Raw genomic sequence first — 13,163 nt, forward strand, 5'->3', positions numbered from 1 at the left:
CTTATCTAGGAATAGGAGGAAATAGTCCCTTGGAAAATACCTAGCTACCCAAAAGATTAGCCCCTCCCTAACCCAGTGTACTATGTTTGATGTTTTCAGTGATGAGACCTAAAATTTTTACCCTTGAGTAAAGGCAAATGACAAATGTGAGAGCAGGTTGTTTAAAGCCTGGTGGTCAACATGCTAGGTGGAAGTTATAAGAGGGAACAACTGGTGTACCTAAAGAGGATACTTGAAGAAAGAAATCTGGTTCTAGAATATGAAAATATATTAATAATGTAAGTTTATAGTGGCCTCTAATATATAATATTTCTTCTTCAGAAGGAAAAGAGCCATTTGGTGAAAGATTATTCAGCTTGACTTTTGACTCCTCAGGATCAGATGAGATCATAGAACATCACAACTTAGAGCTGAAGATAGCTTAGAGATCATGGAATTGAAACTGAGGTCCAGAGAAGTGAAGAGACTTTCCAAAAGTAACACAGTGAACCTAGTGGAAGAACTGGGAAATGATTCCCATGCCAGAGCTTTATCTATTTTTTTTTCCATCATTCTATTTCTGATGAAAGATGCACAGGAACTAAGACGTTTTCTTTCAAATGGACCTTAAAAAGATCTACAAACTGAAAAGTAAATAAGAACAAAGGAGACACACTGGGTGGTATAGTGGTTAAGGGTTTGGCCTTTGGAGCCAGATTCTATCACTGACTGGGTGACTTTGGGCTTCTCTGTGCTTGAGTTTCCTCATCTATAAAATGAGGTAATTTAATATTTACAACTTACAAAGTGATTATGACTCTTAAATGTGATAATGCCTGTAAATCACCTGGCATATAATAGTCATTCAATAAATGTTCATTGTATCCTTTGATTCAAACAATCGTCTATATGTCACCTTATTTTGCTGGGGTTGCAGGAAATAATGAAATGAAGGTAATGAGGTCTCTAACTTCAAGAGTCCCTATCCAGTTCCTTACCATCCAAACTCTTTGTGAGAGCCAGGTTACTTTCTTCATCACTTGGCTTGGAGTCTCATGCGTTATTTGTGACTACCCTTGTATCTTCTGCCTCTTCATTCTTTGCCACCAATCCAAATCCTATCTAATATTTTTTTGTAGAGGGAGGGGGAGGTAATTAGGTTTGTTTATTATTATTATTATTTATTGTTTTTAATGGAGGTACTGAAGATTGAACCCAGGACCTTGTGCATGCTAAGCACATACTCTATCACTGAGCTATACCCTCTCCCTTATCTAACCTTTAATGCCCAAATTCTACCCTCTCTTTAAATGCTTTCCTTACCAGATCAGCCTACAGCAATCCTTAAGTTCCTGTAGCGCAAACTTTATGGTTCTACTCATTTAGTCAACATAATATCCTGTATTGTATTTTGTCAGTCAACATTTTGTGCCTGTCTTATCTCCTCAAATAAATTTAACAAATTGTTAATTTCTCCATTTCCCTTCTCTTTTTTCCTGTAGATTCTTGGTCAACCAGCCAGACATTCTTCCCCAGAATAGTACTGTCTCATATATGTAAGAATGAGAGAAAACAGACTTTTGGAAAAAAGCCACACTTCTAATCATCCCAAATGTGTAATCATAAGTATATGACTCATGGGAACACCATGTTTGTAATATGTTAGTATAGGCCCATGTATCTTGAATTCCTGTACAGAAAGCTGGTAAAGAATTGACTAAGAGCAGGGACTCTTCTATAGTTAGCTCCACCTATTGCCACTATGCATGGGAATAATTAAGGGCACATTGGTGTCACTGAAGGAGTATATTCTTTAATGTAGAAAGCATGAATTTAACTTAGGATCTCACCTAAATCCTGTAGTAATATCTTAAAGTTTCTCAGGCATAATCATAGAGGTCTTGCTAGACCCAAAGAACTAAGTGATAAGGTAATTTCTCTTCAAACAAGACTCAATGGCTGTCTCTGACTGGGAGGTGATTGCACAGAATATCACCCAGAGATGCTTCTAAACAACAAAGCCCTTGATGTGTAAAGCCTCTGGTCTCAGAACCAGAGGTCTTCTATACAGGATATACTTAGAGAGTCTGAGTTCCAATGATGCAAAGGGCTCTTACCCTTTTAGAAGGTAAATCATTTTAGAAGGTCCAGTGATTAGAGCAATGTCTGGTATAAAATAGAAGTGTGCTTTGATAGCAGTATCATTTCATCATTTCCTAGAACAACATTATCCTCGTATCATGCCTCTGTTCAAAAATCATCACTAGTTCCCCATTATCCATAGAATAGAGTTCTTAAGTCTTATATCAAAGGCCTTATCCAATCTAACACCAAGTTACTTGCTGAATTAATCTAACAGTCATCTTCTATATGCATCCCTATTTTGAAAGAGTTGCAGATAATACTGAAATGAAGATGATAAGGTCCCTGACTTCAAGCAGTTCCCATCCAATCCCTTAACATTCAAACTCTTTGCTGGAGCTAGGCTACTTTCTTCATATCCCTCATATCAAGCTTGGGGTCTCATGCACTATAACATGTGACTTTCCTTTGAGTGCTGTTTCATTTCTTGCCACAAATCCAAATCCTATCTCATCTTTTAAGCCCAAATTCCATCTCTTCTGTAAAGTCTTTCCTGACTAGCCCAGCCCACAGGAATCACTCTCTTCTTTGAATTCCTATAACATAAACTTTATGGTTCTATTTATTTGGTCAATAATGTATCCTATATTGTGTGTTGTTAGATAGCTTTCCATGTATGTGTCTTATCACCCCAAATAATTGTAAGGCCCTTGAGTTCAGAGACAAAAATGCATTGTGCTCCTTATGGGTTCAATGTCATACCTTTAATATGCTCTCAACAAATACTAGTCCATTTCTTTTGTTCTTTTTCCTAATGTATTATTTACCACAGCAGTAGAAACTAACAGATAGAAAATAAATAAGAAATCTCTTCTAACTTGAGCAGTTACTAATGATCTCATACAAATAAGTTTTACCTAAAAAAAGAAGTAGAAAATTAGGCTATATATAAAGCATATAATATGCTAGAGTCTGAAGTCAATATTTTCCTGGGTAAGTGTCCAGCATTTGACAAAGAGTTTAATTCTTCTAATCCCTGGTTATCATTTACACCAGAAAGTTGTAGTAGCAAATTAAAGCAAATTTTTGTTTGTCATATAGAGATTCTTTTTACTTGATAAAAATATTCCCCCTGGAATATACTCAATTAAAATTATCAAAATAAACTAAAGAGTTGATTTTTAGTCTCATTAGCTAGGAATAGAAAGCAATTTTGGTGAGCTAAGGAAATCTTTGTTCTTCTTCTGCTGGATTCTTTTAAAATGACTTTCTTGTCTTAATACATTGATATGGAGTAATTGGAATAGGCTGTGCATAATTATTATGTACTCTAGGACTTGATCCTGACATGGAACTCCCTACTGGATTCTCAAACCAGTCTGGTTGAAGAGCTGGGTGAGAAGGAGGCAAGGACCTGGTTCTACCTTCTTTACTAGGAAATAAAGAAAATAAGGCTAACAGATAGAGATCATCATGTTATAACTGAAAGATGCTAACCTTGGTACTTATATCAAAACCAAAACTGAGTTCAGCTCCTGACAGATAACCACAAAATAGATGTTCTTAGCAGTATTTTTGAAGATTCCAATCTGTGGGTTTGGACTTGGGAACATTGAAAAGCAGGTTACTATGAGTTGAGGTTCATCCTAAAGAACAGGGGAATCTGGGAAGTTCCCTGTAAACTGTAGGACAACTATTCTATGGAAAGCTCTGACCCTTTGTATCAGGGTTAAGTCTAGACTCTTAAAAATTTCATGGCTACCAACCAGAGCTCAGGTGACTTGCTTCCTATACAGCCTCGGCAAATTCACACCTCATGGGAGTGTGTGTAGGAAGATGTCTGGTCAATCATACTATACATTATTACATAGTTGAATTTGGCCTTCGCTGTGGGAGGACCCCAATATGAAGACTGCAGGTCACTTGAAGTTGCTTATTTGAGTCAATATGAAAGCAAACCTCTCATTCCTCTTGGTAAGATCTTGCAAAGTAAATTTTCCTAACAAGTGGGTTGTATTTTTATTTATCCTAAAATGTTTCTGGATGAAAACCTCTCCAGAGCTAGGAAATATCATTATTCAATCAGTGGTGGTGTTAAAAGAGTTCTTCTCTCTTACAAATGGAAAAAAAAAAGCAACTACTCTGTTATTGGAGTCTTTGCCAATGTCTCTGTTATCTTCACTGCCTAAAGAATACTGACTGTGGCTACCTGCTCTGAATTATAGGGATGCTGTATCTTAAATGTCCATGATCAAATAGTTGAGCAACTAATCTGAAAGGGTGATGGCTGGAAAATGGCATAGGCTTTGTTACCTGCTGAAACAATAAAAGGACATAAAGCATTCAGAAAGTCACAAGAGCTATAAAGATTAAAAGAATACTGAGAAATAACCTCTGTAAGAACATATTAAGGAGCTAGGATTACTCCTCTTGAGAAGGCCAAGAGGGTTCTTCAAGGGGGTCATATACAGGCAAACTCTGACTTATAGCAGTTTGCATTTAAATGACTCATCCTGACAATCACATCCATTTTATTCTCATGACATTTGTGGCAGGTAGGGCCAGAGAGGCCACTCATCCAGTTAGGAAGAAATGGATCCCAATTTTGAATAGAGGAGACAGACTTATTTTGTAATCTCTGATTTTTTAATGCAAGTTACAGGGAAATTCATAATGAGTAATAGAACAGATATTGCTGCATCATTTCCTCAAAAAGCTTAAATGTAGCCCTGTCTGTTAGAAGTCTTTAAAAGATGCCTGCTAAAATCTCCTCAGAATAATACATTGATTTGTCACTTTTTTAATTTTATTTTTTTATTGAAGTATAGTTGATTTACAATGTTTCAGGTGTACAGCAAAGTGATTCAGTTATGCATATATATACATATATATATTCTTTATCAGATTCTTTTCTATTAAAGGTTATTACAAGATATTGAATATAGTGCCCTGTGCTGTGCAGTAGGTCCTTGTTGTTTACCTACTTTATATATAGTAGTGTGTATCTGTTAATCCCAAATTCCAAATTTATCCCTCCAATCTGTCACTTTTGATTTGCACATTTTTCTATGCATTTGTGCATTAATCTCATCAGAGAAGCCTATCTAAATTTCTTGACTTCATAAAGGTATTTCTTTGCCTTGTACATTGCTGTACTAAAATAAGGCAGGGATTTTAAAGAAAATAAAGACTTTATATAGTTCCTGACTGTGATATTATGTATTTGCTTAATAGGTCATTATATTTACATATTTTATCAATATATACTTTTAGAGTATTTTGCATTGTCTTTTGTACAAGTACATCATTTATAGTAAACTAAATATTATATTTTGGGCTAGGAATAAAACCTGATGTTATTCCTTAAAGAAATTAAGTTCAATACACATAATTATAACTTACAGCACCTTCCTCAGGAATCTAAGTTGTTAAAAGTACAAGGACTACTTGTAGATGACCAATTTTGCACAGAAAATGGGGGCAACTGAGGATAACACAGAATCAGTTGGACAAATAGTGCAGTACGAGAACCTGTGTTATAGAAAAAGTACAGTTTTCTAATAGTTAAATTTGTTAGATACTGGAATGGGTGATAAAGGAGGGGTGTAGAATCCCTTTCAATGGACTTTAAAAAATCCTCGCATATCTGGGATGGTATAGTGGTCTTGCTAAAGCTAAAGGCAGTTTATAGCCAGTGATTTTTACAATTTATGTAAGAAGCAGTTGGATGCATTATATAACAAGATGGCATACAATCACAGCACTGTGCCTTAAATGTACTTGTCCAAAGGACAGACATATTATATTGGAAAAAATCCAGGATTTGGAATTAGGATACCTTTCTTTGAGTCCAAGTTCTGCCTTTTTCTTGCTATGTGATTTTGGAAAAGTTATTTAATGTCTCCAAATGTCAGTTTCCTCAGTTATAAAATGGGAATGGTATTAATAATTATGCCTACTTAAGCTGACAGTTGTGAGGCAAAGGATATGAAAAAAGTACATGAAAGTACTCTGTAAACTATAAAATGGTATACTCTTTTTTATGATTGAATATGTTTGAAAAAGTCTGGAATTGGGAACTGCTTCAAGAAAATAATCTCTTGTAATGTAGTGATGCATCTATACTTAAAGTATTCCACTTGTCAAAATAAGGCTCAGATGTGAACAGCTTTTTTTTCCCACTGTGGAGATATTTCAAACTAGGTTAAGACTCTATAAGTCTGATACTAGTGTTTGAATTTCTTAACACCAAAATAACAGTTCTTATTACTTATAACTGCTGTAAGTTAAAAGTCTGTTCAGAAACTCTGACAGCTGAAGGATTGTAGGTAAAAATACAGTCCATTGTTCAATAAAGAGTCAGCAGGAGGTGGTAAAGAAGTTGCTTGTGTTATAAGTTTATTCGGCTGGGTAAGAATACTTTCTTTTGTGACTGGATTTGGGACTGTTTTGTCTTCCTTAGTCTTAGTAATAATGCCTTATTCAAAAGGACTCCAGGTAGAAAATCTAACTAGGTAGACATTTAGAAAGGCTGTTTCCCATCTCTACTCCCCACCTCAATGCCTTTCCAGGCCCTTATTCAGCTGCATTCATCCCAGGTATAATTTGTGATAACACAAGTTCCTACTAAAAATTTCTGTCAGCTACTGCATTATCAGAACCAGCTGGTATTAACAACATTAACAAACGTTGGAGGCACAGTAGTAAGCACAGCATCACATGGTGTCATAGAGAATAAGTGGCAATAGGGATACATGGCATGAAAACTTGCTTTTAGTTCTTCACAGGAAATCTCAAGACAACTCAATAATCTTGTGGGAGAAAGGTGGAGGGCAAAGTTCTGCTTCCTTATTTTTCCTTTGAGGACTGTCTTTTAGAAAAGTATACTACATGGATGTGTATTCTTGCCTCCGAATACTATCTTATTGTTTTGCATACTTAGACCATTCTAAAGGGGAATGGGAATGAGATTTAAGAGAATTTATCCAATGTGGATGAATTAGGGTAGAGAAAGGTGAGCTATTACCCACTGATTGGATCAATGCAAGTGAAGCACCACAAGTGACAACTGGCAGAATTGTTTACAAACATGCACAGCACTGTTTATTATGTTTCCTGATTTATGAGATTTGTTATAAATTATAGTATCACAAAGCTGGTAAGGAATCTTCCAAGCTGTTATCTAATCCCACCTAATACAACTATATTTGCTAAACAAATCTGGTCCTACTTGCCCTTCTCCATCCAAAGGGCACTTAGGAGGTTGACATGCTTATATAATCTTTCTGTACACTATTTTCTCACTACACTATGCTCGTTGTGTTATAGTCTTTATTGATGCCTGGTCTGCTGACTGGAGAAAAGACTTCCTTCTGACCCTACTTACCTCGGTTGTCATCCTCATTGTCTTCCCAGGGCTCTTCATTTGCTAGCAATGGGTTCTGTGACTCATTCATAGACCTCATAGGGAAGGAGTGTCCATCACCAGGGCTGGTGGGGAAATGAAGGCAGTGAGATCTTGCAGCTGACATTGACTTTTTATGAAGGTAATAACCCTATCAGAAATAGGAGGGGGGTTCTTAGAAAGATTTAACCCACTTAACTTACTGGATAAAGCCATGTTGGAATAGGCTCTTACAATACCACCATTTAGTCGCTCTAGTGATCTCAATTTCTATATCTTGTTTGTCTGCATCAGTGTTGACTATTTCTGTTTGTAAGCAACTCTTTAACTTGCTTCTTACAATGATGAGTATGGCAAAATGTACACAAGGCAAGCTTTATATGTATCATTTAATGATGATTGAAATTTACAACCCATTATTTTATTGCTTTGGTTCTAAATTTTCAAGAAAATTTGGAAGATTCAGAATCATCTAATTCAGTGGAGATAAATTACTGTGAATTGGTGATAGATAATAATAATGTCTGAATATGCTGTTATTTGGCTTATATGGCAGAAAGGTTATTAGGAGCTGGGGAAAGATACAGAGTAAGGCATCTCTAAGAGTGCAGATTCTGGGAGCAAGAATCTGCATGTGGGATCCACTTTGTAGATATCTATAGGATATAGATATCCTAAGGCATAGGATATATAACTAGGGCCATCTCCTTGGTTAACCTGTGGCCACTAGCAGATGAGATGCTTTGGAGGGAACTGAGATGGCCCTTGCTAGAGTGGATTACAGTTTGAATATTTGACTATTTATCTGAATGCATTCCATATTTATATTTGACTGACTTTGGGATTATTCATTTGATATTACCTATGCCTTTTCTCCTGTTCATGAATGTGGTTAATTGGAAGTTGACAGATTTTACTGATAATTCTCTACAGAGGATGTAACTATACTGATTATAAGTGAATGGGCTTTGAATTTTTCTTTTGTTCTTTATTCTAGAGAAGACTCATTTGGGACCTCCCTTTGGCATACAGATTGTATGTGTTTGTGTATATATGTGTGTGAGTGGGGTGTAAATAATTACTGGTAACATTTATTAATCAACATTACCCATTGACACAGTTTTGTCTTGTGATTTATAGCCAGGACAGTAGGATATCCCACAGCTCTTAAATAAGTGAGACTGTAAAACACTAACTGGTACAGAGGAACTATCAGGGTGATATGTGATGAGGATAAAATTTTCCTTAATTACTACCCTGCTCCAGCAAAATTTCCTCAAATAAGTGAACACTTGGATGTATCCCTATCTGAGGAATGGATCTAAAGGGGACTGTAAGAAGGGTATAAATAAGCTCTCCCACAGAGCTAGTTTAGCTGATAGTAGTTTAATCAGATTCATGAAGTCACTCATAGCACACAAGCTTATCTCTCCTTCATTGCTTTCCCTTCATTTCTGTTGCAGTTCTAAAAATTATCTGCAGTCTTGAAATCAATGTTTGTTCTTGCTTAAATTAAAAAAAAAAACTTTTTTCTTCATAAAAGTAATATAAGCATTTACACCCAAAATATGAAATATGGAGACAAGGAAAATAATTTCTAAGACTACTGCCTATACCACTTACAGCATTTTGGGGATATATTTCCCCTCTGTTGTTTTTCTTATGTATATATTTGTATATATCAAAAAAACATAAGAATCTCCCTGTCCATTGTCTCAGTAATTCCATTTCTCAGAATTAACCTAAAGATAGAGACAAACTAGGCACAAAAATTTTCATCATGGCATTATTTCCAGCCAATAATTAGGAAACAATCTAAACATCTGACAATATGGGAATATATATATAATTTAATTATACATATATTTAATTTAATTATATATTTATTTTAATTATATATATTTAATTTAATATATATAATTATATTAATATAATTTAATATATATATATATAATTTCCCAACTAGATGGAATAAGATGTAGTCAAAAGTAATGGCTATAAAGACTATGTCACAGGTTGTCCACTCTCACCACTTCTATTCAACATAGTCTTGGAAGTCCTAGCTACAACAATCAGGCAAGAAAAAGAAATAATAGGGATCCAAATTGGGAAAGAAGAGGTAAAACTGTCACTATATGCAGATGACATGATACTATATATAGAAAACTCTAAGAATCCCACACAAAATCTACTATAGCTAATAAAAGAATTCAGCAGGTTAGCAGGAGGTTAGCAGGATACAAGATTAATGTAAAAAATCAGTTGCATTTCTTTACACTAATGATGAATCAACAGGAAAAGAAAGTAAAGAAACAATGCCTTTTAAAATTGCACCCAAAGTAATAAAATACCTAGAAATAAATATGACCAAGAAGGTGAAAGACTTAAACATGGGGAACTACAAAACACTGATTAAGGAAATTAAAGAAGGCCTAAAGAAATGGAAAGATATTCCATGCTGTTGCATTGGAAGAATCAATTTTGTTAAAATGGCCATAATGTTGAAGGCAATCTACAGATTTAATGCAATCTCTATCAAATCACCCAGGACATATTTCACAGAACTAGAACACATCATATTAAAATTTATATGGAATCACAAAAGACCCAGAATTGCCAAAGCATTACTGAAGAAAAATAATGAAGCTGGAGGAATAACCCTCCCAGACTTCAGACAATACTACAGAGCTACAGTAATCAAAACAGCATAGTATTGATACAGAAACAGACATATGGATCAATGGAACTGAATAGAGAGCTCAGAAATGAACACACAAACTTTTGGTCAATTAATCTTTGACAAAGAAGACAAGAATATACAATGGAATAAAGACAGTATCTTCAGCAAATGGTGCTGGGAACTGGACAGCTGCATGCAAATCAATGAAGTTAGAATACTCCCTCACACCATACACAAAAAAACCTCTAAATGGCTTAAAGACTTAAACATAAGACAAGACACAATAAATCTCCTAGAAGAAAACATAGGCAAAACATTATCTCACACAGAACACTCAGCAGTGTTCTCCTAGCAATAGAAATAAAAACAAAAATAAACAAATGGGACCTAATTAAACTTACAAGCTTTTGCAAAGTAAAGGAAACCATAAGTAAAACAAAAAGACAACCTATGGAATGGGAGAAAATATTTGCAAAAATGAGACTGGCAAGGGCTTGATTTCCAGAATACATAAACAGCTCATATGACTTAATGTGAAAAAAACAAACAACCCAATCTAAAAATGGGCAGAAGATCTAAACAAGCTATTCTCCAATAAAGACATATGAATGGCCAATAGGCACATGAAAAAATGCTCAATATTGCTAATTATCAGAGAAATGAAAATAAAAATTACAGTGAGGTATCTCCTCACACCAGTCAGAATGGCCATCATTCAAAAGTCCACAAATGATAAATGCTGGAGACAGTGTGTAGGAAAGGGAACCCTCCTACACTGTTGGTGGGAATGTAGTCTGGTGCAGTCGTTGTGGAAAACAGTATGAAGATTCCTCAAAGGACTAAAAATAGACTTACCATATGATCCAGCAATCCCACTCCTGGGCATATATCCAGAAGGAATCCTACCTCAAAAAGACACCTAAACCCCAATGTTCATAGCAGCACTATTTACAATAGCCAAGACAAGGAAATGGCCTAAATGTCCATCAACAGATGACTGGATAAAGAAGAGGTGGTATATTTATACAATGGAATACTATTCAGCCATTAAAAACAACAACATAATGCCATTTGCAGCAACATGGATGTCCCTGGAGAATGTCATTCTAAGTGAAGTAAGCCAGAAGGAGAAAAAAAAATACCATATTATATCAGTCATATGTGGAATCTAAAAAAAGAAAAAAAAAGACAAATGAACTTATATATAAAATAGAAACAGACTCACAGACAAAGAAAACAAACTTATGGTTACCGGGGGAAAGGGGGTGAGAAGGGATAAATTGGGAGTTCTAGATTCGCAGATACTGACAGGTATATATAGAATAGATAAACAAGTTTATTCTGTATAGCAGATGGAACTATATTTGATATTCTGTAGTAGCTCACTGTAAAAATAATATGAAAATGAAAATATGTATGTTTTTGTATGACTGAAGCAATGTGCTCTACACCAGAAATTGAAACAACATTGTAAACTGACTATACTTTAATAAAAAAATAAAGACTATGTCACATTAAGGGGAAATACTTACTATATTTTAAATGAAAAATGTAGAATTCAAAATAATATGTACACTGTGATTAAAAATATTTACAAATATACACAGAAGAAAAACAACAGAGTTGTTTACTAAATTCATTTATAAAAGACAGGTATGAGCTTACACTTCCACAAACAAAGCATGATAATACCTATTTTATGGTGCCCTCACTTCCTGACTTATCTTTACTAACCTAGAAATGAAAAACTTGGGGAATAAAGTATTACGTTGGACTGATATCTGCTGCATAATACAGTCGAAACTGAATTTGCTACTTCAAGGCATGGTCCAGCATCAACTTCTTTCAGTGGTAATAATTACCTACCTGGACCCAATAGGTATTAACCAGAACTTCTTGTTATCTCCAAACACCTGCTGTATATTTTTGATGAAGCCAAGGTTGAACCCATTTTTCTCTGGGCCACTTGTAAACACAGGAGTACAGAAGGCCTCTAGGGCATGGTAAGGGAGTTGAAGAAAAGAGAAAGAGAACAACGATCAGGACCATTATTATTTTACTATTCTTCATGAATATGACTTGGTTCTATGATATCTTTTTGCTGTGGTAGCATAGGCCCCCCCATTCTTAGTTATTGCTAAATTAGTAAACAACCAGTTTAATCACTTTAATACAAAGTAAATTTGTTATTAAATACAAAGAATTGGTACTGTCCTTTTTTTAAAAAAAAGGCAGAAGAAACTTGTAATGGTAGAAATAATTGAGCAGTCATGAGGGTAGAATATATTTTGTACTGCATGTAAGGAGTGAAAGAACAAATACAACAGCACTTTATTTGAATCTAAGTAGCAACAACAGCTAAATGGTCTCTATCTTTAGAACTGGGACCAAAGTAATGACACGTAAAGAGATGGTAATGACATTGTTTTGGTTTTGAAACATTTCATAAATGAAGATGTTCACACTGAAGCCTGCAGTGCAAGAAATTGAGTTTTACTCCAGAAAAAAATGCCAATGGGTGAACTATAATCACCTCAAAGACTACAAGAAATTGGACCATGTTAGTGCACATTATTTTTAGATACACATTTATCCCATTAATCAAACACATTCACTGTTGAACTCTGGCTGCATCTGGCCATTTCCCATTTGTTCTTTGTTTTCAGACTCGTTATCATGAAGCTTTTAGTACTATTCTACTTCATGGCTGATTTCTAAGCCAAATATGCTAATGTACCACCCAGAAACTAATTGCTACATAGATATTTGGTTTAGAAAATAAATACTTTCTTAGCTGTTAGCATTATTAGCAAATGAGTTCCAAAATCCTAATGGCTTTTGCATTAAACTTTCCTCAAATTTATCTTAACTAAATATTCAATATTTAGACACTTTCTCCTCAACCCTCATGCATTGATTCGTATGCAATGTAAATATTTGTTTCACCATAAAAAAATGTTGCACTGGAATCCATTAGAAATATAGTTCTCCAAATAACAGCCCAGAGTATAGAGTAAT

General features: G+C 34.9%; 1 protein-coding gene across 11 annotated transcripts in view; it reads right to left on the reverse strand.

Annotated features, from left to right (window-relative positions):
• Nucleotides 1-13,163, reverse strand: part of ZDHHC15 (zDHHC palmitoyltransferase 15) — a 383,378-nt gene that overhangs the window by 17,870 nt on the left and 352,345 nt on the right. For all 11 annotated transcript variants that reach the window (XM_074360037.1, XM_074360043.1, XM_074360044.1 and 8 more), the window contains 2 exons: nt 12,012-12,138; nt 7,448-7,551 (listed from right to left, as the gene is read on the reverse strand). In XM_074360037.1, coding sequence (XP_074216138.1) covers nt 7,448-7,551; nt 12,012-12,138 — 231 coding nt within the window. The remainder of the gene's footprint in view (nt 1-7,447; nt 7,552-12,011; nt 12,139-13,163) is intronic.

This window comes from Camelus bactrianus, chromosome X (assembly GCF_048773025.1).
Source record: "Camelus bactrianus isolate YW-2024 breed Bactrian camel chromosome X, ASM4877302v1, whole genome shotgun sequence".
In the NCBI taxonomy this organism is placed as follows: Eukaryota; Metazoa; Chordata; class Mammalia; order Artiodactyla; family Camelidae; genus Camelus; species Camelus bactrianus.